This window comes from Lynx rufus, unplaced genomic scaffold, assembly GCF_022079265.1.
Source record: "Lynx rufus isolate CCGP_SWC_20201006 ecotype Redwood Valley unplaced genomic scaffold, mLynRuf1.p SCAF_28, whole genome shotgun sequence".
Lineage (NCBI taxonomy): Eukaryota > Metazoa > Chordata > Mammalia > Carnivora > Felidae > Lynx > Lynx rufus.
In genome coordinates this window covers 1,965,695-1,993,563 of record NW_025814843.1, presented here as the reverse complement: position 1 = coordinate 1,993,563, position 27,869 = coordinate 1,965,695, and the positions used below count along the sequence as shown (strand labels likewise).

The window sequence follows — 27,869 nt, the reverse complement described above, 5'->3', positions numbered from 1 at the left end:
GTGAACTCCACCTCCTTACTGTACTGTCTTGTCCCCTCTAACCCACCCACCCTGCAAGCCACAGAGGAAACATCTAAAACCACTAATCTGCCCACCACCCTCCCTGCTCATATATTTCCGTGGCTCTCCATCCCCTGCAGGAGGGATCACAAGCCTCTAATTGTGCCATTCGTGGCCCTCTACCCACCTAGCCACTTTCAGCCACACCTCTGGGCCTCTGTGTTTTCTGTTCCCTCTCTCTGGAATACCCTTCTTTCCTTCATAAACTCAGGGAATTCATACGAATTCATACTCTCAACTTGTGGATGTCTGCAGGCTTTGGGCAATATCCTCATGGTACCAATAACTCGGTGACCTGTGACAGCTTCTGCCAGTGTTTGTTGATGGACTGAATGACTCTTCCCAATGAGGCCATTGGACACAACACCCTGAGGGCCAATCAAGGTGCTCCCTACTCCCTAGCGAGGCCTGGCCCATCCCTGGGAGACAGTCCAGATGTGGATGTTGCAGTAAGGAGTAGGAGAAAAGCACCTGGAAACAGCCCTGGGTTTAAGTCCAGCTATCCCAGTGCCCTACTGTGTGATCCTGGGTGATTATTTAAGGTCTCTGAGGCTGTTTCCTCCTCTGTAAAGTCCTTTTGGGGGACATCCAGAGGCCAAAATTCAACCTCAACCTAAATGTTACACCTGATACAAAAATTAATTCAAAATAGATCACAGATTTAAATGTACGATGTAAAAACTATCAAGCTTTTTCAGGGAGGAAATAGGAGAAAATCTTCAGGACCTATGGCTAAGCAAAGAGTTCTTAGACTTGACATCAAAAGCAATATCCATAAAAGAAAAAATGGATAAGGTAGACTTCATCACAATTAAAAGTTCTGTGTAAGACACCTGTGAAAAGGATAAAAAAGAAAAGCTACAGAACAAATCAGTAAAGTTGCAGGATATGCAGTCAATATATGAAGATCAGTCATGTTTCTAGACACTAGCAATGAACCATCAGAGTAATTAAGAAAACAGTCCCATTTATGATGGCATCAAAAATAATAAAATACCTGGGAACAAATTTAACCAAGGAGATTAAAGACTCATGTGATGAAAATTATAAGACATTGATGAAAGAAATTGAAGATGATGCAAATAAATAGAAAGGTATACCATGTTCATGGATTGGAACAATTCATGTTGTTAAAATGCTCCTATCACCAAAAGCCATCAACAGATTCAATGTAGTCCCTATCAAAATTCCAACAGCATTTTTCACATAAATAGAAAAAAATAATCCAAAAAATTCCTATACAACCACAGAAGACCCCAAATGGCCAAAATAATCTTAAGAAAGAAGAGAAAAACTGGAAACATCACACTTTCTGATTTCAAACTATATTACAAACCTATAGTAATCAAAACAGTACAGTATTGGCACAAAAATAGACACATATATCAATATAACACAATAGAGACTATATATGTGTATGTATGGTCTCTCTCTATATATTTTCAATCAATTTATGACAAAGGAGCCAAGAATATACAATGGGGAAAGGATAGTCTCTTCAATAAATAGTGTTGGAAAAACGGGACAGCTACATGCACATGAATTAAACTGGATTGCTATCTCATAACATACCCAAAACCAACTCAAAATGGGCTAAGGATTTGAATGTAAAATTCCTAGAAGAAAACATGGAGGGGGGAGTGGGGAGTAAGCTCTTTGACATTGATCATGGCAATGATTTTTTTTTTATTTGACACCGAAAGCAAAGATCTTCAAAAAGACAAAACAAAACAAAACAACGCCCCCAAATGAGACAATATCAGATTTAAAAGCCTCTGCACAGCAAAGGAAACCATCAACAAAATGAAAAGGCAACCTATGGATTGGGAAGAAATATTTGCAAACCATATATCTGATAAGGGGTTAATAGCCAAAATATATAAAGAACTCATACAACTCAATAGCAAACAAAACAAAAACCAATAACAACACAATCCAATTAAAAAATAGGCAGGGATGCCTCAGTCAGTTAAGTGTCCGACTTCAGCTCAGGTCATGATCTCTCAGTTCGTGGGTTTGAGCCCCACATCGGGCTCTGTGCTGACAGCACAGAGCCTGGAGCCTGCTTCAGATTCTTCCCCGCCCCTATTTATAATAATAAAAAATAGGCAGAAGATCTGAGTAGACATTTTTCCAAAGGAGACATACAAATGGTCAATGGGTACCTGAAAAAAAATGCTCAACATCACTAGTCATCAGGGATATGCAAATCAAAACCACAATGAAATATCACCTCACACCTATTAGAATGGCTCTCATCAAAAAGACAAGAGATAACGTGTTGGCAAAGATGTAGAGAAAAGGGAACCCGTTGTGTGTGTGTGTGTGTGTGTGTGTGTGTGTGTGTGTGTACTACCAATAGGAACATAAGTCAGTGCAGCAACTAAGGAAAACAAGAAAACAGTATGGAGGTTTCTCAAGGAATTAAGAATAGAAGAGTGTCCGGCTAGCTCAGTCTGTAGAGCATGGGACTCTTGGTCTCTGGATTGTGAGTTTGAGCCTCATATTTGGTGTAGAGATTACTTAAAAATAAAATCCTAAAAAAATAAAAATAGAATTACCATATGATCCAGCAATGCCACATCTGAGTATATCTATCTTTTTTTTTTTTTTTTTGAGAGAGAGAGAGCACACACAGGAGTGCAAGCAAGTGGGGGAGGAGCAGAGAGAGGGAGAGGGAATCCCAAGCAGGCTCCATTGACTCGGGGCTTGATCTCACAAAGTGTGAGATCATGACCTGAGCCTAAATCAAGAGTCAGATGCTTAACTGACTGAGCCACCCAGGCACCCCGGGCATGTATCTTAAGGAAATGAAGTCACTATATTGAAGAGATATCTGCACTCCATGTTCATTGAAGCATAGTTGCAGTAGCCAAGACATGGAAACAAACTAAAGGGTCCATCAGCACATGAATGGGTAAAGATGTGGTATATATATATGTACACACACACACACATACACACACGCACGCACACGTATATATACATATATATATAATTGAATACTATTCAGCCCTGAGAAAGAAAATCCTACCATTTGCGACAACATTGGTGGACTTTGAGGGCATTACGCTAAGTGAAGTAAGTCAGAGAAAGTCAAATACTGTCCGATCTCACTTACAAGTGGAACTAAAAAAGTCAAACTCATAGAAAAAGAGAGTAGAATGATGGTTACCAGGGGCTGAGGGTGGGGTGGGGTGGGAGGAAGAGGTGAGATGTTAGTCAGAGGGCTCAAACTTCCAATTTTAAGATGAATAAATTCTGAGGATCTAATGTACAGCGTAGTGATTATAGTTAATAATATTCTATTCTATACCTCAAAAAAGAAGAAAAAACAGAAAAAGTTACAGACCAGCGGAAAATATATGTGGACTATATACCTGACAAAGACCTTGTATTTGGAATATATAAAAAGCTCTCAAAAATCAAACAATCCAATTAGAAAATGGGCAAAACACATGAACAGACATTTCACCCAAGAGAACATACAGTGGCAAATAAGCATATGAAAATATGTTGCATATCATTAGTCATTAGGAAAACGCAAATTAACACCATAATAAGAGATTATTACACACCTACAAGCATGGAAAAAATAAAAAAAAATTGTGACAACATAAAATGCCATCACGGATGTGGATAAATTACATCACGCAGATGTTGTTGGCAGGAAAATAGACATAATACAGTACCTACACAAATGAATATGTATAATACGTATATGAATGTTCATAGCAGCTTTTTTCGTAATAACCAAAAACTGGAAACAACCCAGTGTCCTTCAACAGGAGAAACTGTTACGCGAGCTCCGGTGCATCCAGGCCATGGGATACTTGTCAGCCACAGAAATGAACAAGCTACGGATATACACGATGATCTGGATGATTCACCAGAGAATTATGCTGGGTGGAAGAAAAAGCTAATCCCTAAAGGTTAAATACTATGTTTTCCATTTATATAACGTTCTTGAAATAACAAAACTGTAGACATGGAGAACAGACAAGTGGCTGACAGGGGTTAGAGATGGAGATGTGGGTATGGCTGGCAAGAGGGAGGTCTTGGTGATGACAGAAGGGTTCTGCCTCCCAATTGCAGGGGTGGCCACCCAAATCTACACAGGTGGTAAGGTTGCGCGTGTGCATGAGCATGCACACACACACACACACACACACAAATGAACACATGTAAACTGGTGAAATCTGAACAAGTTCTGGAATGCACCAATGTCAATTTTCTGGCTACCGCATTATTGTACGATAGTTCTACAAGATGATACCACTGGCAGAAACAGGGTGAAGGCTGCACGCAACCTCTCTGTTGGTGGTTGGTTGGTTTGTGTTTTGTCTTTTTGTCTTAACAACTTCCTGTGCATCTGTAACTATGGACAGGTAACTGTAGAGGTTGGAGGGCTACGTGCCTTTCAGACCTGAGAGTCAGGACTCCCTTCATGAGCCTCCGGGCCCCTGTGCAGTCATAAGAACAAAAAGAGAGGCCGATGCCCAGAGAGACTCTTGATCTGGGCCCTCAGTGGCAGTGACATAAATCAGGCTTCAGGACTCCCAAGGCAGCGCTTGCTCACTGGGACCGTCTGCCTCTCCCTTCTGACTGAGTCTGGTAGGGAGGATGTGGGTATATGTGCGCCTACCTGGGAGGAGCTAGGGGCACCTGTGGGGCTCTGCTCAGGGAGAGGCAGGGGCCTGGCTTCTGGGGCCATCCAGACACAGTGTGAAGCCTCTGTGGCGGGGGGGGGGGGGTTCATGGCAGGGAGTACAGGACATGAGGCTTGAGGGGTCAGTGATGGGGACCACAGGGGTGCTGGGCCTGGAGAGAGCAGACACTGCTCTGGGCGACAGACCCAGGTGGATAGATGGTGGGGGGTTCTGGAACGGGGGAGGCCTAGAGATGCCACCAGCCAGCCCTCAGCAACACAGACCAGTGTCCTCAGGGCCCCCATCCCCACCCAAGCATGCCACAGCCCTGTCCAGATCCAGGTTTAATAGGCTCTGTTGTCCCTGCCCTTGCAGCCTGCTGTGAGATTTGGTCCCCACACCCCCATCCCCCAACCAGGGTCCCAAGCCCCAGGACACGGAGCAGATAGTTGGGCCTGACTCCAGCCCACCAGCAGCCCTCTCTGGCCCTCCCCACGCCAGGGTTCGGGTGGGCGCTGCTCATCATGCAGGACCAGTCCTGGGTAGGTACCCCTCCCAGCAGGGAGCAGGGCTCAGGGACTAAGAACTGGCTATCTGCTCTGTCCACACGTGGCTCTGTAAAGGCTCCTTCCTGAGTGTGGGTCAGACTGTGCCCTATCCCTCCGTTGGGGGCTCCCAGCCCAGTACCCTAACTCTACTTCCACAACTGGACAGCTGCATATCTGCACGGACTTCCCGTCCCACCCAGGAAACAAGGCACTGGTAGGGTTGGACCAAGGGTACAACAGGTCCTCCCACCCCGGGGGCAGGGGGAGGAGCGGTGCGCTGGAGCGGTGCAAAGTTGTTGATTTGCTGTGTGTTCTCAGTAAGAACACGTTCCCTCTCTGGGCTGCATAGTTCCAAGAGTTCTTGGACTTTGGTCCCTGAGCTTTCCAGAACTCGGCCACCTGGGGCTGGAGGCAGCGGAGGAAACGGGGAGCGCAACCACCCGAAGTCGGTGTCTCTCAGGGATTGGTGGGGGGGATGGGGGGTGGGTGAATCAGCTTCCGGCCCCGCCCCCCAGAGCGGCACGTGACCGCAGGTGGGGTGGGCGGGGCGGCATTAGTCACCAGCCCGCCGCCTGCCTGTGCGCTTCGTTCTCCCCGCTGGGCTCTCCTTGCCGGCTCTGTCCCCGCGCCCGCGTCCGCCCGGTAAGCGAGTCCCCCCGGATCCCGGACCTCCAACGCTCCGTCTGCCAGCCGCGCTTCCCCGAGCCTCCTCCGGGCAGGCCTCTTGGGTTGCCGGTCGTGGCGCCCGGAGATTTTAAGACCCCGCTCCCTTCCCGGAAGCCGTCGGAATGCTGGGCGCCGCTGAGCTGGGCCAGAGGCCATCCGAGTTGTCTCCTGCCTCCCACTCTTGGAAACTTCTGGGAAGGTCCCTGCTGGCTCTAGATCCTCCCAGAAGTTGCCCAGGACTTTGGGCAGCTCCAGAATTCCTCTGGGATGTGGGTGCCCCCCCGGCCCCCACTGATAGAGGCGCAGCGCGCCCTGGCGTGGGTCGCGCCCCGCCGTCTCTCCCACTGCCGCCCCACCCCCGCCCTGTCGCCCCTCCCTAGTCCCCGCCTGCACTCTGACCTGACCTCCGCGTTCTCTTGGACTCCCTCGCAGGTTCCCTATGGGCAGAGTTGCTGAGACGCCGGTGAAGCCCCAAGAGTGCGCGGGGCCGCAGTCGCGCGGGAATTAGGATCCCGACCTTGCTGAGTGCTGTGTCGCCCGCCCACCCAGCGGAAGCGTCGGGTCAGTGGCACCATGGCCTTCTCTCAGGTGCAGTGTCTGGACGACAACCACGTCAACTGGCGCTCCAGCGAGTCCAAGCCCGAGTTCTTCTACAGCGAGGAGCAGCGGCTGGCCCTGGAGGCCCTGGTGGCCCACGGCCGCGAGGCCTTCTACGAGGTGCTGAAGCGCGAGAACATCCGTGACTTCCTCTCGGAGCTGGAGCTCAAGCGCATCCTGGAGACCATCGAGGTGTACGACCCGGGCTCGGAGGACCCGAGGGGTGCCAAGTGGCCCCGGGGGGGCGAGGACAATGGGGTTGGTGACAGCGAGGAGGCCAGCAGGGCAGGTGGGACCCCCACCGAGGCCGAGCCACCGCCCTCTCTGGAGTACTGGCCCCAGAAGTCCGACCGATCCATCCCGCAGCTGGACCTGGGCTGGCCCGACACCATTGCCTACCGCGGTGTGACCCGGGCCAGCGTCTACATGCAGCCCCCCATCGATGGGCAGGCCCACATCAAAGAGGTGGTGCGAAAGATGATCAGCCAGGCCCAGAAGGTGAGGCAGCTGCTGGGCGGGAGTCCCCGGAAGGGAAGCTGGCTCAGTGGGCCTGCGTCCGGCCCCCAGCATATACGGAGACCGCAACACTGTCTCTCTCTTGTGGGTCTCTTTGCTTCCTCCCTGGCTGCCTCCTCCCCTGCCCTCATGGGGTTCCTCAGTTTCTTTGCACAGGGATAGGGTACCCAGGTTCTCTGGCAGGAGATGGTGGGTTACCCCATCTCAAAGGGCCTTTGTGCATTGTTGGGGCAGGGCTCTGATCTCCCCAGACGCTGCAAGCACGTTCCCCAGAAGAAGGTGCTGTGATGGGGTGGGGCGGGGAGGAATCTCCGGGTTTTCTCTCACTTACTGTCCCTCAGGATGGCTCCGATTCACCCCTGAGAAGCAGGACGCTCTCACACACGCCGTGAACCCTCTGGTGTTGCTTTTTCCTGGGTAGTGGAGAGAGTCTGGAGTGGTGGAGAAGGCCTGGAGACTAAAACACAGCCTGAGTCCATCTGAGGCTGGCCTGGAGGTCCGAGTTCAAAGGTGCCTTTTTCCTGGCTGTGCTGGGCGACGGAGAGGGCCTTGCTCGCCCTCTCTGAGCCTCTGTGTGAGCTTTGCAGTGGCAGAATCTTTCCAGGCTGGGATGTAGGGGATGGGGGTGGGCCCTGGGTGGAAGCGGAGTGAATTCAGCTCAGGGTTGTCCGCCTGTGAATTTTGCCAGTGAAGGGACCTCAGGCGTTGCCTGTTCTCGACCCCTGCCGAGCCGTGCTGTACCCTGGTGCGGGCAGTCGTTCTCAGCCGATGCACTGACACACATCCTCGGAAGGGCCAGGCCGGCAACTGGTGCGCCTTCTTACTGAGAGGAATTCTCGGTTTCCAAGCACATCCTGACATGATTGGTAAAGCCTGTGTGGCGAACAGTGTTGAGAAAGGTTCTGAAGCCAGGTCCGAGCTCAGTAGAGAGCAGCGAGTGATGAGCAATGTGTGTGTCCGCGGAGGTCTTTCTGGCAGAGTCTAACCCTTCCCCGGGCCCAGAGCGGGGCAGCAAATCGCACAAGCCCAGAACGCTGGCTTTGGGGACCATCCTGGCTGACAGGGCATTGGGGAGCTCTTGGGCAGGGAACCCAGAAGTGGGTCAGGAGCTGACAAGGTGGCCACGGGTTAGGTTTCTAGAAAGGTGGAGTCCCTGTCCCCTGAGGGGGCTGGCAGAGTCAGATAGCCCGCGTCTCGGAGCCTGGCTCTCGGCCTGATCCCAGGCAGCTTTGGGGCTTCGGGTTTCTTCTGGTGTGTCAGCTGGAGGTGGTTAGGACCAAAGCTGCGTCTTTGGCGGTTGTAAAGATGGAATCGGGTGACGGGGGTGAGGAGGAGTTTCAGGAAGAGGAGGGAAAGGGGGAGGGGGAAGGGGCCTTCATAGTTCTTGGGCTGAATAACCCGCCCTGCACCTGCCATGGCTCAGGAGGGTGCTGCTGACGCGGTGCCTGACCCGAGGGCCTGCAACCCAGTCCCCTGGGAGGGCCTGTCAGGATCCCATGACCCCTTTTTTAAAAATGGGAGAATGGAGACCCTGGGTGGGGCTTGACCTGCTGTGCCAGGGTTCCCCCTCCTCTGCTCCTCACCTCCCCACCAGGAGTAGGAAGGAGGCAGACACCAGATCTCTGCTTGGCATGGGAACAGCCGGCCAGTCTAATCTCCCCCAGACAGAAGGACTGATGGCCTGGCCCAGTGATGGGGGCCAGACAGGGGCGCCTGGGGCCAGGCTGGGCACCGGCGCACCCTCCCCACGTGTCTATGTCCGGGGCTAAGCCCCAGCCACCCCATGCAGTTCCATGGGCCCCCGAAACTTTGCTCCCCACAAAGGCCGCACCAGGTTACTGGCGTCGCTTAAGAGGACGTGGCCGGGGGGGGGACGTCTGTCTCGGGCTTGAACCCCAGTCTGTGTGGTAACTGCAGTTGGTGCGGCCCCCTGATCGGCTGGCGTTGCCCCCTGTTCCCCTCAGAATGGGGCCCCCCTGCTGAGACTGCCCCATGCTGTCAGCCGGCAGGGAGCCTCCCAGACCCAGGAGGAGGGTCTGAGGCAGTAGAGGCTCATCTGTCAGATGAGAGCACTGAGGCACGGAGGACAGGGATTTGTTCACACCCCGCGGCACCAGGGTGAGCCACGCCCCTGCTTTCCCTGTCAACTCCGTCCAGGGGGCCCGTGGCCAGCATGGTGTGTGGGTGGGCGGGCAATAATAACAGCCACTGTTTTCTGAGTGCGAGGCACTTTATAATTTCAGGTAGTGTTATCTGCCCATTTTTCAGATGTAGAAACTGAGGCCTGACAGCTGAGTCCCTGCCAGCGTCACCTAGCTAGTTCTTGCGTGGAGGGGTGGGGACCAGGCCTGTGTTGTCCTCAGACTCTAGGACGGGTCCCCTGCCCATCCTGGCCTGACAGAGCACAGCGACAGGCAGGGCAGGGAGGGGCGGCTCAGCCAAGCTGCCTGCGATCCTCCCATCTGCCCTGCCCCGGCTGCTTCCCAGGCCCCAGCGCTGGGCTGTGCCGCTGACGGATGCTGACGGGGGCTGACGAGGTGCTTTGCCTGGCCCGCCCACCGCCACGGGGACCTCTCCCTGCTTTATCTCTCCCCATGAATCACCTCTTCCCCTGCGCCCCCGCATCCTCTCCTCGCCCCCCCAGCAGCAATGCGCGGAGAACACTCCCCCTCCCCAGGCCTGGGACGGGGAGCCCGCCGTCCAGCCGCTGGGCCCGAACACTGCCCGCCCCCTGCCCGCCGGGGCACCTGGGCCGAGACGGCTGGTGCTGACTCAGGGCGGCCCGGCCCGCCACCTCCTCACGGCAGGCAGACCCTGGGGCAGGGAAGTGACACAGCACACGCTCAACCCGCCCCGGCTTGGCCGTCAGGGAGCGGCTGTGTCTCCGTCAAGACTTCTGAACCCCCCTCTTTCCCCAAAGACTAGAACGGAACTGGTACCAGGAGCCAAGAGTGCTGGGATCGGGTCCCTGCTCTGCCTCCGCCACTGTGTGACCCTAGACGAGCCTCAGTCTTTTCATCTGTAAAATGGGTAACACTGAAGATTGTCAGGGGTCCCTTCAGCTCTGACACCCTGTTGCCCTGCGATTCTGGACTTCTCTGGGACGAGAGACCGGAGGGTCTTGGGTCTAACTCTACCGGCTGTGTGGCCCTGAGTAGGCAGCCTGTGCTCTGAGCCATCTTCTAGCCCCATTGGGCTCCAAGTCTCTGAGATGGAAGGCCATCTGCCTGCCGCTCCCACCCCCCCAGCCCCTGGGGACCAGTGATTTCCCTGGGGAAAACCTGCTTCGGGGTTCCAACTGCATACCAGAGGCCAGGCCTGTAGTATCATGCCCAGGAGGGATGAGCCCCAGTCTCTCTCTGTTGCAGCCTCAGAGAGAGGGGTGAGGCTGGGCTGGGTCCGGGAGGGGGCTGAGGAGGGAGTGCCCCCCTCCATGACATGGGCCCCCCCCGAAGGATCGCTTCACCAGACCCAGACAGCCCAGGGAAGATCCCAGGGGCAGGTGGGAATCACGGACAGGTGAGAAGACGGATGGAGCCCGAGGGAGAATGAGTTTCGAAGGTCGGACTAGAACCCACTTCTCGTGCCTGCCAGGCCAGGGCTTGGGAACGGAGACCCAGAGAAGTTAAGTTTCTTGCCTAGGGCTACACAGCAGGAGACGGGAACCTCACGATGCCTGATTAACCCCACATCTTTTCTGTCAACCCCCTGCCTTCACACGCCGAAGTCTTGGCTCACGGCTTGGCTCCAGGAGAATAAAAGCAGCTTAATGAGGCATTTATTAAATGCCAGCTATATGCCAGGTGCTGAGCGGGCACTTTACCCCCATTGTAATCCTCCCGGCAACTCCATAAAGTAGGTGTTGTCTCCTTAGTGCAGATGAGGAAACTGAGGCTTGGTGGAGCTCAGAGAGGGCAGGTATCTTGCTCACAGAGCTAACAGAGCTAACAGCGGGAGGAGCTGGACCCAGCACCCAGGTCTGTGGGCTCTGAGCCTCTTTTCCCCGGGAGAAAATGCATCACGGCCGATGTCTCTGAGCCCTGCCTCTGATGGGAGCTTTGGCGCCTCGCTGCGGGCCCCCAGCTTGACTCAGGACAGTAAAAGCACTTTCACGAGGCTCCTTGTCCCCAGCAGGCTCCCAGACACGGTGCTCTCCCCAGCGGGGATGGGGGTGGGGGCACAAGTATGACCAACACAGGACTGGGGAGACCAGGGCTACCGGCAGCTGAGGCCACGGCGGGTCCCTTTGGAGCAGGAGGGAGGGCCCGACAGCCTCGGTGCGTCCAGAGGCCCCAGGGACGGCCCGGTCAGCTGTTCGCGGGCACCCGCCGGAGCCCAGAAGGAGCACGGCTGGCCCAGGCTCGCGCCGCGAATCCGGGGAGTTGTCTCCTGCCTGCTCCAGCAATTCCCAGCCCAGGCCCAGGGCCCTCACCTGCCAGGCGGGGAACATCTGATAACATCGTTCCAGGTGTCAGCTCCGTGTCTCCCAAGGCTTCCTACCCGACGGCGTTTGCATCTTAATTGAGAGTTTGAGGAGAGCCAGGAGGAGCCCTGCCAGGAAGGAGGGCACCGGCCAGCCTCTTGGAGCACTGGGGCAGGGGCGGCGCTCCCTCCCACAACCCCTGCCGACGTTATTTGCGTCGCAGAGGAGGACGCTGAGGTTAGGGCGCTCAGAGCGGGCCAGGGCCTGCGCGGGGCTCCACAGAGCCCCGGTCCCCCGGCTTGGCAGGCTCACCTTGAGGCCAACCGTCCTCGCCCTGGGCCAGCAGAGAGGGGCCGGTCCTCTCACCGGCCCCCGGCTCTCCTCTCCAGCTCGGCCACCCCCTTGCTATGTGACCGTGAGCCTCCGTTTCTTCATCTGCAAAATGGGGACTGGCCACGTGTCTTGCGGCAGTAACAGTGAGCCACCCACAAGCTATTGAGTGATCCGAGGATGCTCGGTGCGGGGCAGGGCCGCCCCTCCACACTGGGACCACGCCCTGCGTCCTGGCAGGCGCTGGTCTGCATGGGCTGCTCTAGCCTCCTTCGTGGCTCCCGAATGATCTCCAGCCTTAGGGATCTTCCCAGGGTAAACGCCACGGGGGGGTGGGGGGCAGATGGGCTTGCATACCACTCAGACCCACACCCAGGCCTCTGCTGCTGTCTCGCCATGCTGTCCCAAGATAGTTGCTTTGCCCCTCTGACAGCACCTGTCTCAAAGCATGCTGGGACTCAAATGGGAAAAGAGGTTATGTCAGGCCCTCGGTGTAATGTCTGGCATGGAGCTGGCATGTCATAAATACCAGTTCTCTTGGGTCTTCCTCCTTCCCTCTCGCCTGATAGCCTCTCTCAGGGAATAGTCTGGGTTGAGAAGTGGCGAGCTCCCCGTCCTGGAGGAGTTCAAGCAGGGGCTTGGTGGGATCCAGTAGAGGGGAGTGGGCATCAGGTGGCCCGGAGGCCTCAGGCAAGGAAGTCCTTTCCAGGCCAGTCTTCCTGGCGGATTAGGGTGCTCAAGGACACCTCAGCATCTGTCACCCTTGGATCCCAGAGAAGCTGAGATTTTACAGGCTTTTGAATTTACGAGTCCGAGATTTTCCAGTTTGAAGATCCTCGGCTTGTGCCACGCGCTGATGACCGCGTGGTGGTCTGGTTGGCTGGACTTTGTGACTGCGGGACTCTGGGGCCCCTTGGGGCCAACGGGAAGGGGGAGGGGCCTGTCTTATCCCCAGGGCGCAGCCCTGGTCACCTGGCCCTCCCCCATGCTCTGCCCTTTCCTCTGCAGCATTCCTGAGCCTTGGTGAGGAGGCTGATGTCTATCTGGGGAGGGCTGGAGACTCAGGGCAGGGCCCACGCGGCTGGATGGGGCTGGGCCGGGCCCCTGGACAGAGGGCTCTGGGTGTGACCAGTATAGTATGTGCCTCGACCCCGTCCGCTGCAGTCATTTGGCACTCAGGAGGCCCCAGCCTCCTTTAATTGGCCTTAATGAGGCTTCTGTTTTAATAATCCAGAGGGTGAGGCGGGCTGATGAATGTCAGAGGAGAGAGACCTCGGGTTATCCGTTCCATCCCCCCCTCCCCCCCACCCCGTGTTATCGAGAAGAGAAACCAAGGCTTGGAGAATGGAAGTGCTGGGCTATGGGCCACCCAGGGAAGGAGTGGCAAATGCCCCAGGGCAGTGCTGATGGTCAGGAGTTTGTTTCAGAACCCAGAGTGGGCTCTGGGGGGCGGTGGGTGGAGTCACAGCTAGAATGTACACAGGATCCCCCACCAGGGGAAGAGCCCTAAACAGGAGGTCTCTGCCACCAGCTGACTGCGTGGCTCTGGGACGGGGACTCCTCTCTCTGGACAATGGGAGTGGCCATCACTGCCCCCACTTAGTCCCTGGAAAAGGGACGCCTGAATGAGTGTCAGAAAGCTGGCCTGCTTATCCCGACCCTGGCTTGGGTCAGCACGTGTTATTACATACACAGACTTCCCCCGCCAGGCCGCAGGACCAGGCTGTGCCCTCGGCGACAGGCCTTTGGAGCGAGAGGATGGGCAAACTGGTTTGGAGAATGCCAGAAGTCAGGGGGAGAGTCCCTCACAGTGGGGCCAGCGGCTTCCAGGTGTCCTCCTCAATGCCTGGAGAACCTTCTAGGCCTTTCAGACAGTGTCGCCTTAATCCTGCTACCACCAAGGGAGGGGTGGGGTGCAGGTGCAGGGGGTGGGGTGTGTGTGGGGGGGTAGTAAAGTAATTGCCCTGCCAGTGAGGGAGGAGGAGCCTTAACCCCTCCATGTGTACAAGGGGGTGGTGATAACTACAGGGGAGGTCTGCCAGAGATGAATCCTCCCAGTCTTTGTAGGTCTGAAGGGTCTCAAAATGTTGGTTTTGAAAGCTCTTTTCACCGGGTAGAGAATTCTAGGTTAAGAGTTTTTTGCATTTAGTGCCTTAGAGATGTTGCTCCGGTGTTCCCTGGCTTGCGATGATTCTGTGGAGAAGCCTCCATTTCTTTGTTCCTCACCATGTAATGGTCTTTTCCCCTGCTGCCTGCTTTACACATTTTCTCTTCATCATGGACTTTAAGTGATGTGATTATGATGTGCCTCGGTGAGGTTTTCTTCACGTCTCTTCTGCCTGGAATTCACTGAGCTTCCCCGACTCTGGATGTAAGTTTTCATCAAATGTTGAAATGCTATAGACGCTATTTTTCAAACATTCTTCTATCCTCCCCACCCCTCTCCACCTCAGCACTTTTGAGACTCCAGTAACATGCCTCCTGGACCTTCTAGGTGGACTCCCAGTCTGCTGATGCTCTGAGCCGATCCTGGTTGTTCAGTTCCCTACCATGTGTCATTTGGGATAGTTCCTATTGTGTGTCTTCAAGGTCATTCATCTTTTCTTCTATGGTGTCTAATCTGTTATTAATCTCATCCGGTGTTTTTTTCATCTTAAATGTTGAATTGTTTTACATCTTGAGATTCAGTTGGTGGAGGGGAGCAGGGGAGAGGGGCAGAGGGAGAGAGAAAGAGAATCTTAAGCAGGCTCCACGCTCACCATGGAGCTTGATGCCGGACTTGATCCCACAACCCTGGGATCAGGACCTGAGCGGAAATCAAGAGTCGGATGCTCTACCGACTGAGCCACCCAGTCACCCTTGGTTTGGTGTTTTTTACGCTTTATTAAGTGGAACTAGAGAAGACTTAATCCAGGGTAGAAGTTGGACTAAGAACCACCTCTGGCCTGCTGCCTGCTTGTAAATAACGAAACACAGATGCGTACATTTGCTAGTGTGCCGTCTGTGTTTGTTTTCAATGCTGTAATAGCAGAGTTGAGTGGGTCAGAGCCATATGGCCTGCAAAGCCTGAAGTATTTACCATGTGGCCTTTACAGAAAAAGTTAGTTGGCTTCTGGTCTAGGCCTTATTTGCCCACTGCTCACGTACTATCCTCCTGAGGACTCTCCTGCAGGCCCTGAGTTTTAGAGGGGTGTGTGGTCTAGCTGAGGTGGGGACGTAAAAGATTCCTGGTCCTGTGTGAGCACTGGTGACTGTCCCAGCTGCTCTTTTCTAGCAGTTTTGTCCCAGCCTGCGTGGTTTCCTCTGTGCATGTGATACTTGGTCACCAGCTGAGGGCTCGAGGGGAGGCCCTGTAGCATCTGGTGTTCACTCTCAGCAGCCCCCTCTCCTCCAGTACTCCATCCTGAAAATTCTAGCTGCCGTGCTCCGGGCACGCTCTGTCTCCTCAACTCCTGGAGACTGCCGGACCCCACCAGGGTCTCCCCCTCCGTTCTGCTGCATCCCAGAGGTAGCTGAGGTGGTCCTGGGGCTGACCTCATTCATGTCCCTTCTCTCAAGGGTCACTGTGCTTGCTGCAGTCCTGCTGGCCACGGTTTCACAGATTGTGCCTGGTTTTTGTCGTGTTGTTGTTTATTGTTAAGGCGGGAGGGTCAGTGTGGGCTCTGTTCCTCTGCCGTGGCTTGAAGTGGAAGTCAAATCCAGGGTCTAGAGAGTCATCGTTCCAAACTTTAGAACAGTCTGCAGCATTCTCTGTGTTCCCGCGAGCTGCCGCCATGCACCAGCCTTCCAGCTGGCTCGGAGGGAGGTAGGGATGGCGAGTGGTGATGCCTGGCCTGTCCACCCCGGAGTGCACTGTGGGTCTGGTGGGTCAGGACTCAGGTTTGTGTGCCAAGGAGGCAGGAAAGTGACAGCGGAGGCTCTGAGCTTGCCCCGTTCCCGCACCCGCATTAATTCACACACACACACACACACACACACACACACACACACACACACACCACCCCCCACCCCCCACCAGGACACTAAGGTTCTTGCCCAAGGCCATGAGTCTTCCCATGCCGCCACCCTCTGCCTTAAATTGACAGACCCGCCTATATTTCCCAAGACCCAGAGAGGGACTTGGGGTCCTTGTGCACCCTTGCTGTGACTGCGTCTGGGCTCCAGGGTGGGCGGGCTGCTTCTGTCTCCCCTGTCTGCTCTGAGCACTTTGAAGGGACAGACCACGGCTGGCTCTCTCTGAGCCTTCTCCACGCATCTCCGTGGCCGAGGAGGGCGGGGCAGGTGTTACAGGGAGCTCTGGGAACCGCTGAGTTGGGTCTCAGAGTCCAGGCCTTCAGAAGATAGGTTGCCACTCAGCAGGTTGCTGTGGTACTTCCAGAAGTGCACAAGCGATTCGCGTTCAAATGGCAGAGAGGAGCTGGGAGCGGTATTTAAGTTGGGGTTTGACCATGGATAGGAGTCGTCCGTGTGGAAGAGAAAAGGAAGGTGGCCCAGCAAGGAGAATAGTGTGTGTGGCTCCAGGCCTGGGGTTTTAGGGAGGGGTCAGCTGGGTCAGGGGCCCCTGGGGAGAGATGCTGCTGCCTGGGCCCACGGTCCGCAGTTTTCCGGGTTTTCCAGTTGCGTGCAGAACCCCTTAGCCGTCTCACTCCTGCCCTTCGTCTCCCGGCGCTTCCACAGACCGACTCTACCCACCGGTCCCGTGAGCACACTTCTGCTCCAAGAGTGGTTCCTGTGGCCACAGGGAATCTGAGAAACAGCTCTGGGGGTGCCAGGAGTTGCAGGCTGGGTGTCGACCCAGGGAGGCGGGGAGACCCGTGCCGCTGGTGCAGAGGGAGGCAGGGCAGTGGTGGGCACTGTGAGATGCTCCAGCTGGCCCAGACAAGCCAGGCAGGGCACCTGGGCAGGGCGCAGGGTCACCTCCAGCTTCCAGCCTCCCCCTCCATCTTCTCCCCAGCTTTGGCCCTGGCCTTGCCCAGGACCTCTGCAGAACGTGTCTCAGCTGGGACTGCGGGAGGTGGCTGGTGTTGCCCTCTGGGTGGGGCCAGCAGCTTTGCACTCAAGCCACACTGTGGGCTGGATAGACCACAGCAGTGAGCCAGGCCGACACCCCCATGTGGCAGATACGGAAACCCGGGGCCCGGGAGGAGCCGTGGCTTGTCTCTGGCTTCCCTCATTGCTGCGGCCCAAGCCACTTGGTCACATTCTCTGTTGACAGAAGCTCCCTGAGGCCCGCCTTAAGCCAGGCTCCCTCCACGAGGGGTCTGAATGGGGAGCTCTGCCCTTGATGAGGTCACCGCGTTGTGGGCAGGCTGAGCCACCCAAACAGATAATCAGGCAAGGGAGTGAATCCTTCCGTGCCTCAGTTTCCTCATCTGTAAAACGGGAGTAACAACCACTGCCTCACAGCCTGTTTGAGAATTGAACGAGGTAGCCGTTATTGGGGCTCATTATACCATCCCACGGCGCGAGGGCCTGGGACCGCTCTCACTTTCTTAAGCAGAAGGCGTGCTGGGTGGGGCGAGAGACCCGGGTTCTGGTCTCGAGTCTCTGGCTCCTGCTCTTGCATGCACAGAATGGGGATCTGCGTGCAGAAGTCAAGGGCCTCCAGGAAGCCTCTGGTTCTGACTGGACAAGCTGTGGGGGCCTCCGTGGGGAGCACCAAGCCCCCTCCCCCAGCATCATCCCAGTGCCTAGGGGGCACCAAGCACCCCTCCCTGCTCCCGGCGTCAGCTGGCACCTGTTACAAGCCCTCCTTTGGCCGTTCCCTGGCACTGAACCCAGTGTTTGGGGAGAGCTGGCGCTCAGCCCGGGGACCCTGTGGAAGGGATGCACCATGGGGGGCTGGCCCCAACAGGTCCAGCCCAACAGCAGATGATCCCTGGATCAAGTGCCCTACCTGCTAGAGGGCGACTGGGGAAGGACACACGTGGAGTGGGTCCTGCTGGGGCATGTCCCCCAGCCCAGGCCCAGGGCAGGTCCCCATCTGCCACAGCAGGCAGGGCCTGGAACCGGGCCTGACCGATCTGGGGGGGGAGACGAGGAAACGAGGGGTGATGGCTGCCTCGGAGGAGAACTGGGTTGGCTCCGCCCTTTCCAGGGGCGGCTTTATCCAAGGGGATCCCAGGGCTGGCTCTAGGGCTGTGGGATCCCAGGCGAGGAAGTCCCTGCCACCACCCCAGCCACCTCAGGGGCTCGTCATGCCCCACCGGTGAAATCCAAGGCTGTTGGGAGCCCACCCGGCTGCCCTCGTGTCTCATCTGCCCTCTCATCCACCTCCTCGCCAAGCAATCTCTGGCCTTTCCTTAAACATCGCCTGGGACGGGGAACTCACTCTCTATCAATACCCTTTGCCTAACTTCGGGTCAGAAAGCGCCTCCTCAACTGGAACCAACGTCTGCCTCGACTGGCTCCTCCCTGCTTACCCTATAGCCCCTGCGTAGTCCGTACAAACTCCCTCTGCCCGACCCGAAACAGCCCCTCAGAGACTCAGAGCCAGCGAGCGGCTGTCCCCCAGAGAACGGAGTGAATCCTGGACCTCAGCCACCGTGGCGCCCTGGCTGGTCCCACAGCTCCACTGCACCCGTTGTGTCAAAGGAGAGCTGGGCCCAGAGAAGCTAGGCGTCTTGCTCAGGGTCACACAGATCGAGTCCGGGGCAGGGCAGGGCAGGGAGGAGCCCAAATGGGCCTGCAGGGACCAGCTGGGTGAGCTCACCGGAGTGTGCAGACTCCTCCCCAGCAGGTCCCAGGCTGCCTCTCCTTCACCCTGTGCCTGCGGATCCCAGTGAGGGGAGCCGGGCAGGCCACTGTCATGGTGGGGGTGGGGGTGAACTTGGCTCCCTAGCGGGCCTGGGTAGGTTCTAGCCAGACTGTTCCCAGTTCATTGTATGGCCGAGTCCCTGGCCTCTCTGTGTAAGGCTTTTCCAGAAGGCTCTCAGACCCTGGACAGGGCAGCGGTGCCAGCCTTGAAGGACTGGAGGGGCTGGATGTCTGTGTTGGTTGTCAGCACCAGGCCCTGATTCTCATGGGCTCCCCCTTAGTGCCTGCTGGGACAGGGGCGGACGGGGGACGAGAGAGAAGGCCAAAGGTGGTCACCGAGCCCCACCAGGCCCGAGCGTCTGCTGACCACGCAGGGGAGCTCATCCCAACCACCCTGTCCTTTCCCTGTTGCTCCTTCCTTCTTTGTGCTTTGACTCAGGCCAGTGCCCCTGCCTGTCCGGCCTGGAGCATGTCACTGCCCACGTCGGGCTAGGGCTTGGGGTAGAGGCACTCTGACGTCTTGGGGTCTCGCCCTGAGCCCGGTCCAGGAGGCTTGAGGTCAGCCATTGTGAGGACCGATGTCACACGTGCTGGTTTGGACTCTGTCCAGCCAGGTAGGAGAGGTGGCAGCAGAAAGCCTGCCAAAGTCCACAGCAGCCCCGAGCTGCACGGGTGACCTCAAGAACAGCTGTGCCGGATGCTGCCTTCCTGGCTGTTGATACATCGGGTTCATCTCGGCGTCCCAGGGTGGCAGGCGGAGGGCGATGGTGTGGGCTGCTGTTCCGGCTCGGGAATGCAGCCCAGGAAGGGACCAAAACAGGGCGCCCCCGTGCTGAGCCCTGACACCCACAAGGAAGGCTGCTCTGGGGACTGGCCCTGACACGCTCCAAACCTCAGGCTGCAGCCCCCGACTCCAAGGTGTTCTGTCTTCCCTGCACCTGCCTCACCGGCCAGGATACACAGGCTTTGTTCTCTGCAGTCTCGTGTTACAGAAACAGCGGGCACGTTGAATGTGCTTCTCCTCTATTTGCCGCTGCTCCAGAGAGTCCAGTCCCAGCCCCGAGGCCGTGGGGGGCAGGGCGAGCGGGGCGCCCAGAGAGGGTGGTGGGTGTGGGAGGGCTGAGTGTCCTGCCGAGGCACCTGTCCCCACCGCCGCGCTGCCCAACAGCCCTGGTCTCTTCCTGCTCGCAGGTGATCGCCGTGGTCATGGACATGTTCACTGACGTGGACATCTTCAAGGACCTGCTGGAGGCCGGCTTCAAGAGGAAGGTGGCCGTGTACATCATCGTGGACGAGAGCAATGTCAAGTACTTCCTGCACATGTGTGAGCGGGCCCGCATGCACCTGGGGCACCTCAAGGTGAGCTTGGCTGGTCATGAATGACCAAGCGGTCATTCAGTTGGTCAACAAACACTTGGAGCACCTGCCTTCTAGGGATGGAGTCCTGTGCCTGGCACAGAGAGGTCAGTGATCCTAGAGCCTCCTGCCAAGTGGTCGCCTGACCTCTGGCTGAATGCCCAGAGGGACAGGACACTACTTCCAACAGTCAGAGATCAGATAAATGTTGATCAAGGGTTGATCGGACACTGGAACCCACGCAAGGTGCCACATCACATGTTATTTCAAAGCAGCCCATGCCACACTGGTTACCTGTCTTTGCTTGCACACTGCCAGTGACAGGGCGCTCACCACCTGGTCTCCAGCAGCTTCTTACATCCTATCTGGAGAGCTCTGACTCCCAGGAAGTTATTTTTGGGGGCTTAAGCCAGAATCTTTCTCTGTGCGACACCCACCCACCGGTGGATCTGGCTCTGACAGAGGCAGCTTCCTCGGGTTGAGGTCAGGCAAGGCTTCCTTGATGGCTGCAGAGCTGAAATAAACTTGAGGAGGGAGAGCAGAGTAGAAAGGGTTTTCTAGAGAAGGTCACCATGGAGCAGAGGTGGAGGGATCGGGGTGAACCTGGGTTCTTCACACTGCTTTGCTGTGTGTCCTTGAGCACATCACTTCCTGTCTCTGGGCTCTAGGATTTCACTGGTCCCAAAGAGAAGCAGATGGGCCAGGGGGCTGGGCTCTTCCGCTCAGATACCCTGCACTTGATCCCTCGCTTGCGGGCAGGAGGAGCCCTCCTTCCACCCAGCTGTCATTTGGCACCTACTGTGGGCAGCACGTTCCCCAGAGGGTACAGATCAGTACGCATGACAACAGCTGACACTTTCATAGTATTTCACTTGGGCCGGCCCCATCCTAGACACTTCACATGGTTATTTTATTTACTCTGCATGATGACCCGATGGGATAGGGCAGTTGTTCCCATTTTACGGATGGGGAAATGGAGGCACCTGTGCAGGTGTTTAACTTGCTGCCCGTTAAGTTAAACATATGGGGTGTGGGGGCCAGCACCGGAGCTCCCTGGCTGAGCCCCAGCTTCTGACAGGTCAGAATCCCCTGGGCTTCAGGCCTGTGATCTGAGCAAAGTCCCTGGAGAAGGGGTGACGCCGGGCTGGTCAGTGAGGGGCTGGGCTCCTGTGGCTGTAATTTGTCAGTGTCTGTCAGTTGTGCCCACCCATCCCCGCTGAGGCCTTTCAAGTGGCTATGAGCTCTCCAGGCGGAGAGTCTGTGGCTGTGGGGCCATTTTTATGTGGTCTCTCCGGCGGGCTGACCCCAAGCCCCGCGCTCACCCACCACCGCGCTGCCCGCCGTGTAATTAGCACCGAGCGTCGACTCCCGGGGCAGACAGCTCATGCTGGAGAGGTCCAGAGCGTGTAAGAGGCGTCTTTTGAAAGGTGACCGCAGAAGCCTCTGCCCTGTGGGCAGCAGATCAGAGAACCTCCGGGCCCATCCCCACTGCACCCTTGCCGCGTGCCCAGTGCGCACCTGACGCCCATCCCATTGCTCAGCGCCTGCATGCTCCTGGGGCAGGATGAAGAAGCTTGTCCATGCCAGGCGGGATCTGAACCCAGGATTGGCCGCTCCGAGGCCCAGCCCCCTGTCTAGTGCCTTTCCTCAGCAGCAGAGGCTCAGATGCAAGTCTGCTCGGAGCGTTCGGAGCTCCCAGGAGGTGGGGGGGAGGCAGGACTGGGCTGAGAACGTGACCCAGAAGGCTGCACGGCTCACTGTGCCAAGCCAGCCTGGGCCTTGGGCACGTGGCTCCACCTGTCTGAGCCTCCGGTGCCTCGTGGCCGTAATGATGTCTCATAGGGTTGTTTGAGGATGAAATGAGAGGAGACAATGGCTGTAAAAGCACTCTGTGCGCTAAGGGGAGTTACGCGGCTGTTGGCAATAACAAGAAATTATAAACCCCAGGCCCCAGGCGGGGGAGGGTGTGTGTGAGGCCAACCCCCCAACACTTGAGCTTGAAATGAGGCCATAGCCCGAAGCATGGGAGGGGCAGCTCACCCCAGGGGTCCTTGGCACATTCTGCCCTGCTCACCACCTCCCTGGTCTGGGGAATGTCAGCAGGCTCTGCAGAGTGACGCGCCCAGGAGCTGGGCGCCACGGAGGGTCAGGTACCTTCCTGGGAAAGAACGTGTGACCCTGACCTCCTCATTCTTGCTGTTGAGCCCGCCCGCTCCACAGCCTGGGCAGGTGGCCAGAGGCTCCTGTGCGCCCAGCCCTGGCCAAGTGTCACCTTGTCGAGGGCCTGCCTGCTCGGCCTACCTCCCTGCCCGCGGGCCAGCTGGGCCCGGACCTGTCTCAGGAGCACTTCCTTTGCCGGTAATCCCTGGGCCCGCCCTCGGCTGCCCGCCACCCCTGCCCAGCTCTGCAGCGACCTGCCCTCAGCTCCTACAGGCCCAGGATACAGGTCTGACCCTGGTGGGGTCATCCTTGTGACTGTGGGGGTGTCGGGCACCAGTCTGGGCAACGCCAGGAGCCAGGCCTGCGCCCATCTCTGCCACCTGCACTGTAACCTTGGGCAGAGATACTGAATCTTTCTGGGCCTCGTTTTCCCTTTCCCTTCCCCTTCAAGCTGTGTTCTGGCTGGGGACTGCCCTCACGCCCTCACCTCCAGGCAGCCCACCACCCTGCACCCCAGCCTCCTGCCTCCTGAGCCTCGAGCTCACACAACACATTCTGCAAACAGCCGGTGTATTGCGTGGGCCAACCCCTCTCTTGCTTTTGATTTTGAGGTCAAGTGCGAAGACACGCACCAGCACCTTCCCGGGTGTGAGGGTCCCGGCCATCCCCAAGCACCCCAGCCTGCTGGCTCAGCTGGCCCCTGACTCTCTCAAGCAGGGAGTGTGGGAATGAGCCACGCCAGGTGACCCAGTCACATTTGGGGTGAGACCGAGGGCTGAGGGATGCCCCAGAGGCAGGGGGAGCCAGGCTGGGCCTCCAGCCTCACAGCTGAGACAGGACCAGAGCTGTGAGATGCCTGACTGATCTGAAAAGCTAGTCGGCTCTGTGCGGCCAAACTGGAAAAACCAGCAGCTACTTGGGCTGAGGCCGGACCTATTTCTGATGAACAAGAAAACTCCAGCCGTGGGAAGGCACTTGGTGAGGATACAGGATTCAGCCTGTGGCTTGGGTTCCACGCTGGCCAGGCCAGCCTTGGCCCCCTTCTGGTGCCCCTCCCCTCCCGTCCTGCCGTCTCTGATCCTGGCCTGGGTCTGTAACGGACTCGGGGTGTGGGGCAATGCTTCTCAACCAAGCGGGGTTTGCCTGGCTTGGGATATTTGGCAATGTTTGGAGACTTTTTTAACGGTTGTGACTGGGAGGGTACTATTGGAACCTGGCGGGTAGCAGCCAGGGACACTGTTAAGCGTGCACAGGACAGTCCCCACAACAGGGAATCGCCTAGCCCGGAATAAAAGCAGTGAGCAGCCCACCTTAGTGAGACTGAGCAACCCACCGTAGGGGAAGAGCCAGGGGCCCCTCAGACATCAGGGTCCTGGAGCTGGGCTGGCTCAGCCCTGCCCCGTCCCCTACCCCTGAGGGTGCTGTTCATCCCAGCTTCTTGCTGTTCATCCCAGCATGGGGACATGGGTGCTCTGTCCCCTGCAGTCTGCACGGTTGGCCCGATCTCGCTGTCACCGGCCAGACCTGGTCAGGATGTGTCTCCGGGCCTCCCCACTTCTCCTCGGGCCCAGGAGATGTTAGCAGGTCCCTGCAGAGAGCCACTATGGTCCAGCTGGGGGCTGGACTCCACCTACTGGGAGACCATGGGTCGGTCACTCCCCCTCCCTGAGCCCACCTGACTGTCACACACGGCCGACAGTCCTGGCCTCTCTGGGCCTGACCTGTGACACTCTAGATATTTTCTGGTCCTCCGTGTCAGTCCCCTCTTGCCCCTTGAGCAGAACGGATCGTATCCCGGGCACACTGCATGTGGTGTCACATCCTACTTTGGCACCTCAAATTATGGAGCCCCCACTGAGTGCCGGGCACCTTGCTGGCCCTTAGCCCCATGCACCGTGGCTTCCTTCAGTCTTCGCAGCAGCCCTGAAGCATAAGAGCGGGTAGGCCCATTTCACGGGTGAGAAAACTGAGGTGTAGGGAGGCCCAGCTGGCATCCGTTTGGTGCCAGGACTGGAGCCATGTTTGACCAGAGCTCTGGGGGGGGGGGGGTGGGCACTGGGCTGGTCCCCTTTGCCTACCACTGTCCCACGTGTGGGCCACGGCCAGCTCAGTACAGGGTCAAGTGGCATCTTTGTGAGCTTAAGAGGCCCCGTGGGGGATACAGGCAGGGCACTACAGGTTTGCCCCAGCCTAGTGTCCCCCACACCGTGCCCCATACGTGGCTGGGGCAAGAGCTGCTCTTGGAGCGGATGAAACACTGCCCAGCCGTCCCCCTGATGTCCGCTCGGGGACCCATCACTGCCCCTTTGACACACGAGCAAGTTGAGGTTCCAGAGGGTCCACGGGCTTGCCCCGGCCACTCCTCTTGAGCCAGCCTGGGTGCCCTCCACCCTGCCTGCTCCGTGCTCTGCTGGGGGTGCCCTGGGGCTCGGAGACAATGCAGCTTTGTGGGATCCTCTCCCTGCGCTCACCCGAGCCCTGACTCCTGAGACGTTACCTCATCTGGGCCAGGCCCCATGGGGCGGGACCCACCCGGGAACAAACAGCTCCAGGATTGGATGGGCCTTAGAGTCGAGGCCATCCACGCAGCATGCAGACAGGGAAACTAAGGCCCAGAGAGGGCCAGAGACCCACTTCGAGTCCCATAGCAAATCTGGCACAGCCAAGGCTGCCTCTCTCCCGGAGTTGAGTCACTCTGAGATGTAGGTGGTGACCTCCTGGGCCCTTCACGGGGCCACGCTTTGAGGTGGGCGGGGGCAGACACCGGTGAGGGGGGAATTGAGGCTGTTCTTCCGGGCTGAGGAGAGGCCTGTGGCCCCAGCATGCAGAGCTCTGGGCCGGGAGCCCACAGAAGCCACAGAACCAGGCTGTGGTCGGGCGCAGGTGACTGGAAAAGGCCTCGAAGCGCCTCCAGGATCTTTGTTACAACTTCTGGTCCCTGAGCATGCTCCGTGTTGGGTACAAAGTCACGAGCACTAATTGTCCTGGGTCATGGCCAGCTTCCTGCTGAGCTGGCTGTGTACAGACAGGCAGCCTGGGGGGCAGGGGAGCCGGCCCTGGGAGTAAAGGCTTATCTGCCTACTGGGCTGAGCCCAACACCCAGCGATTATTCAGCCCACAGCCAGGGGGACATCCATGCCCGCCCCATAAGCTCTGGGTACTGCCCTGGGGCTGCCCAGCGGAGAGGGGTCTGAGACCTATCACAGAGGGAACAGACACAGGAGCGCCCTTGGGCCGGGGGCCCGAGCGGAGGGCAGGCTCCCGCTCCCTTCTCTCCGCTGCCCCTGCCCTGACTCAGGCCGTCCCTCCCTGTCCTCCACTTCCTGCTTCTCATTCACTGCTTCATGCGCCCTCCCCCCCTGCCCCACCGTTGGGTGCCAGAACTGTTCTTGAGGGGCAGCTCCAACCCGGTCACTCCTGCTCTGAATCCTTCCATGGCTCCCTACTGCCCACAGGGCCGAGCCAGGCCCTTAAGCAGGTGTGGGGTCTTGCATGGGCATCTGGCTGAGCCTGTTCTACAGGCTCCATCACCCACCCTCCTCCCGAGGTGTCCTCTCGGGTCTTAGGCTGCTTTTGTTACCAGCCCTTTGTGTTCCCACGTCTGGAATGCTGCACCCTCTTCCTGCCTGCCCCACTCGTCCTCTCGCCCTCTTTCGATGGCAAGCTTTCCCTGGAGCCTGTCCCGGCCCCCCACACTGGGGGCTCTAACTAATCTGCCTCCTCCCTCACCTCCAGCGGGGCGTCCTGGTCACAGTCCTTTCTGTGTGTGTGGCTGGGGGCTTGGCAGGGTTGAGGAATGAGTGTACGAGTGGGCAGTTAGTAAGCGGGGGCCAGTGAGTGGGCGAGGGCGACGGGGAAGCCACAGAGGTATGATGCCCTCTGGAGGGAGTGACTCCTGTCACAGCGACCCGTAGGCAGACCGGTCAGGATGCTGTCAAGGGAGTTCCTGCCCCGGACAGGTGTCAGATTCACTGGGGCTTGTGTTAAAAATGAAATTCCCGGGGTGCCTGGGTGGCTCAGTTGGTGAGGCATCCGACTTCGGCTCAGGGCGTGATCTCGAGGTTCATGAGCTTGAGCCCCGCGTCGAGCTCTGCACTGGTGGTACAGAGCCCGCTTGGGATTCTCTCTCTCCCTGTCTCTCTCTGCCCCGTCCCCACTTGTGCTCTCTCTCTCTGTCTCTCAAAATAAATAGATAAAACAATGAAATTCCCAGCCTGACCCCAGTCCTCCGGAGGCACATCTCTGGGGGCACCCGGGAGCCTGGGTTTCTAACACACTCTGGGGAATTACCTGCACCAGATGAGCACAAGTGTCCTTCCCATCCTGAGGCTCTACTTTGGGGTCCCCTCAACTGTCCCCTCCACTCCTGGGCCTCAGCCGCACTCGCTTTGCCCTTCCTGGGGTCTGCTGTGCCCCAACTCTCCTGGTGGAAAGAGAGTGCCACGGGGCCCCACAAACTGCGCACCAAGGAGGCCTCAGGTGGTCAGAGAGTCCAGAGAAAGGCAGGAGTGACCTCGCTCTGACGGGAGGCAGTGGTGGCCCCGGGTCTGCTCCCTCTGGGTCTTCACTTCCCTTCCCGTGGTCTCTTGGGGCCCTTCTAGCTTGCTTGGAGCCACAGGGCCGCTCACTCACCCTGGGAAGGCCACAGACTTGCCCGAGTGCAATCCCCAGGTCCCCCAAGAGCAGCGCCCCCCATCCCCAGCTGCACAACCGCCAGAGGACTTTTCTAAATTGTGTCTGCACGCCCCTCCTGCTCAAGACCCTGCAATAGCCTCCCGCCACCTGCACCGGCTTTTCCCAAGCTGGCCTGGCCACGCAGGTCTTCTCCTGCCCAGGGCTGCCCTGTGGACAGCCTTCGGGTCACACCCAGACCACCCGGCCCCATGCCCTTTGTCACTGTCACCCCCCCCCCCACTTTCTACCTTCATATCGCTGCACTCGCCACCTTGGTCTAGACCCTGTGGTCCCCACGTACAGCACCCCCTTTCTCCAGGCCTCACTGCTCCATCCTTCCCCATCTGAGCCCCTCTCCCCCGCACACCCCGCCAGTGCGGTCAGTGCTCTGATCACATGTAATTCTGCCTCCTGTCCCCCCAACACAGAATCTCAGGGTGCGGAGCAGCGGGGGAACAGAGTTCTTCACACGGTCGGCCACCAAGTTCAAGGGTGCCCTGGCCCAGAAGTTCATGTTCGTGGATGGAGACCGGGCCATCTGCGGCTCCTACAGGTGACTCTCCAGCTTTCTGGGGGCTGGGGACAGAGGTGGCTCCGGTTCCCAGATGGTTTCTGCCCTTAATCCTGCCTTATGACACCCTGGTTATTCCGGTTCACTGGTCCCAAAACTGCTGAGGTGTGAGCGGGGCTGGGGCACGCCCTCACGCCGCCCGCCTGTCTCCGGAAACGGGCTGGGGAGGGCTTTTGTCTTTAAGACTGTTGTTCCAGCCTAAGGTGTCACCAGCCTAGAGATGGGTGTGGGCCAGGCGCACAGGGCGGTCACTCCTAGAGCCGCCTTCGAGGATGGGCCAGGATGAGGACGGCTGTGGCCCAGCTCTGCAAGCCCCACCGAGCAGGGGGCACAGGGCGGGGGCTGCCCACAGCCACGCTGGGCTTGGCAGCAAAGTCACGGGTGATAGCACCTGCCATGTGCACGGGATGACAGCAGGGATGTTCCGGGCATTCTGTGAGCGTCCTTACGGGGGGCCCTAACCCCCAAGAGGAGCCCCACGCTGTGCTGTTTTACACAGGTGGGAGCGGCCTCGGTGTAAGCGACTTGTCCCAGACTCGGGTCTGACCCCGAGGCTTGTGCCG

The 27,869-nt window shown here is 57.6% G+C and overlaps 2 protein-coding genes across 2 annotated transcripts in view; one reads left to right on the top strand and one right to left on the bottom strand.

Annotated features, from left to right (window-relative positions):
- SLC5A10 (solute carrier family 5 member 10) overlaps window positions 1–27,869 on the bottom strand; it is a 58,356-nt gene that overhangs the window by 10,681 nt on the left and 19,806 nt on the right. The gene's annotated exons all lie outside the window — the stretch shown is intronic.
- The window catches only part of FAM83G (family with sequence similarity 83 member G), a 28,181-nt gene continuing 6,144 nt past the window's right edge, over window positions 5,833–27,869 (top strand). Inside the window, exons 1-4 of the mRNA XM_047089654.1 lie at window positions 5,833–5,899; window positions 6,356–7,018; window positions 19,737–19,904; window positions 27,164–27,288. Of these exons, the coding sequence (XP_046945610.1) occupies window positions 6,497–7,018; window positions 19,737–19,904; window positions 27,164–27,288 (815 nt within the window). The 5' untranslated portion in view covers window positions 5,833–5,899; window positions 6,356–6,496. The remainder of the gene's footprint in view (window positions 5,900–6,355; window positions 7,019–19,736; window positions 19,905–27,163; window positions 27,289–27,869) is intronic.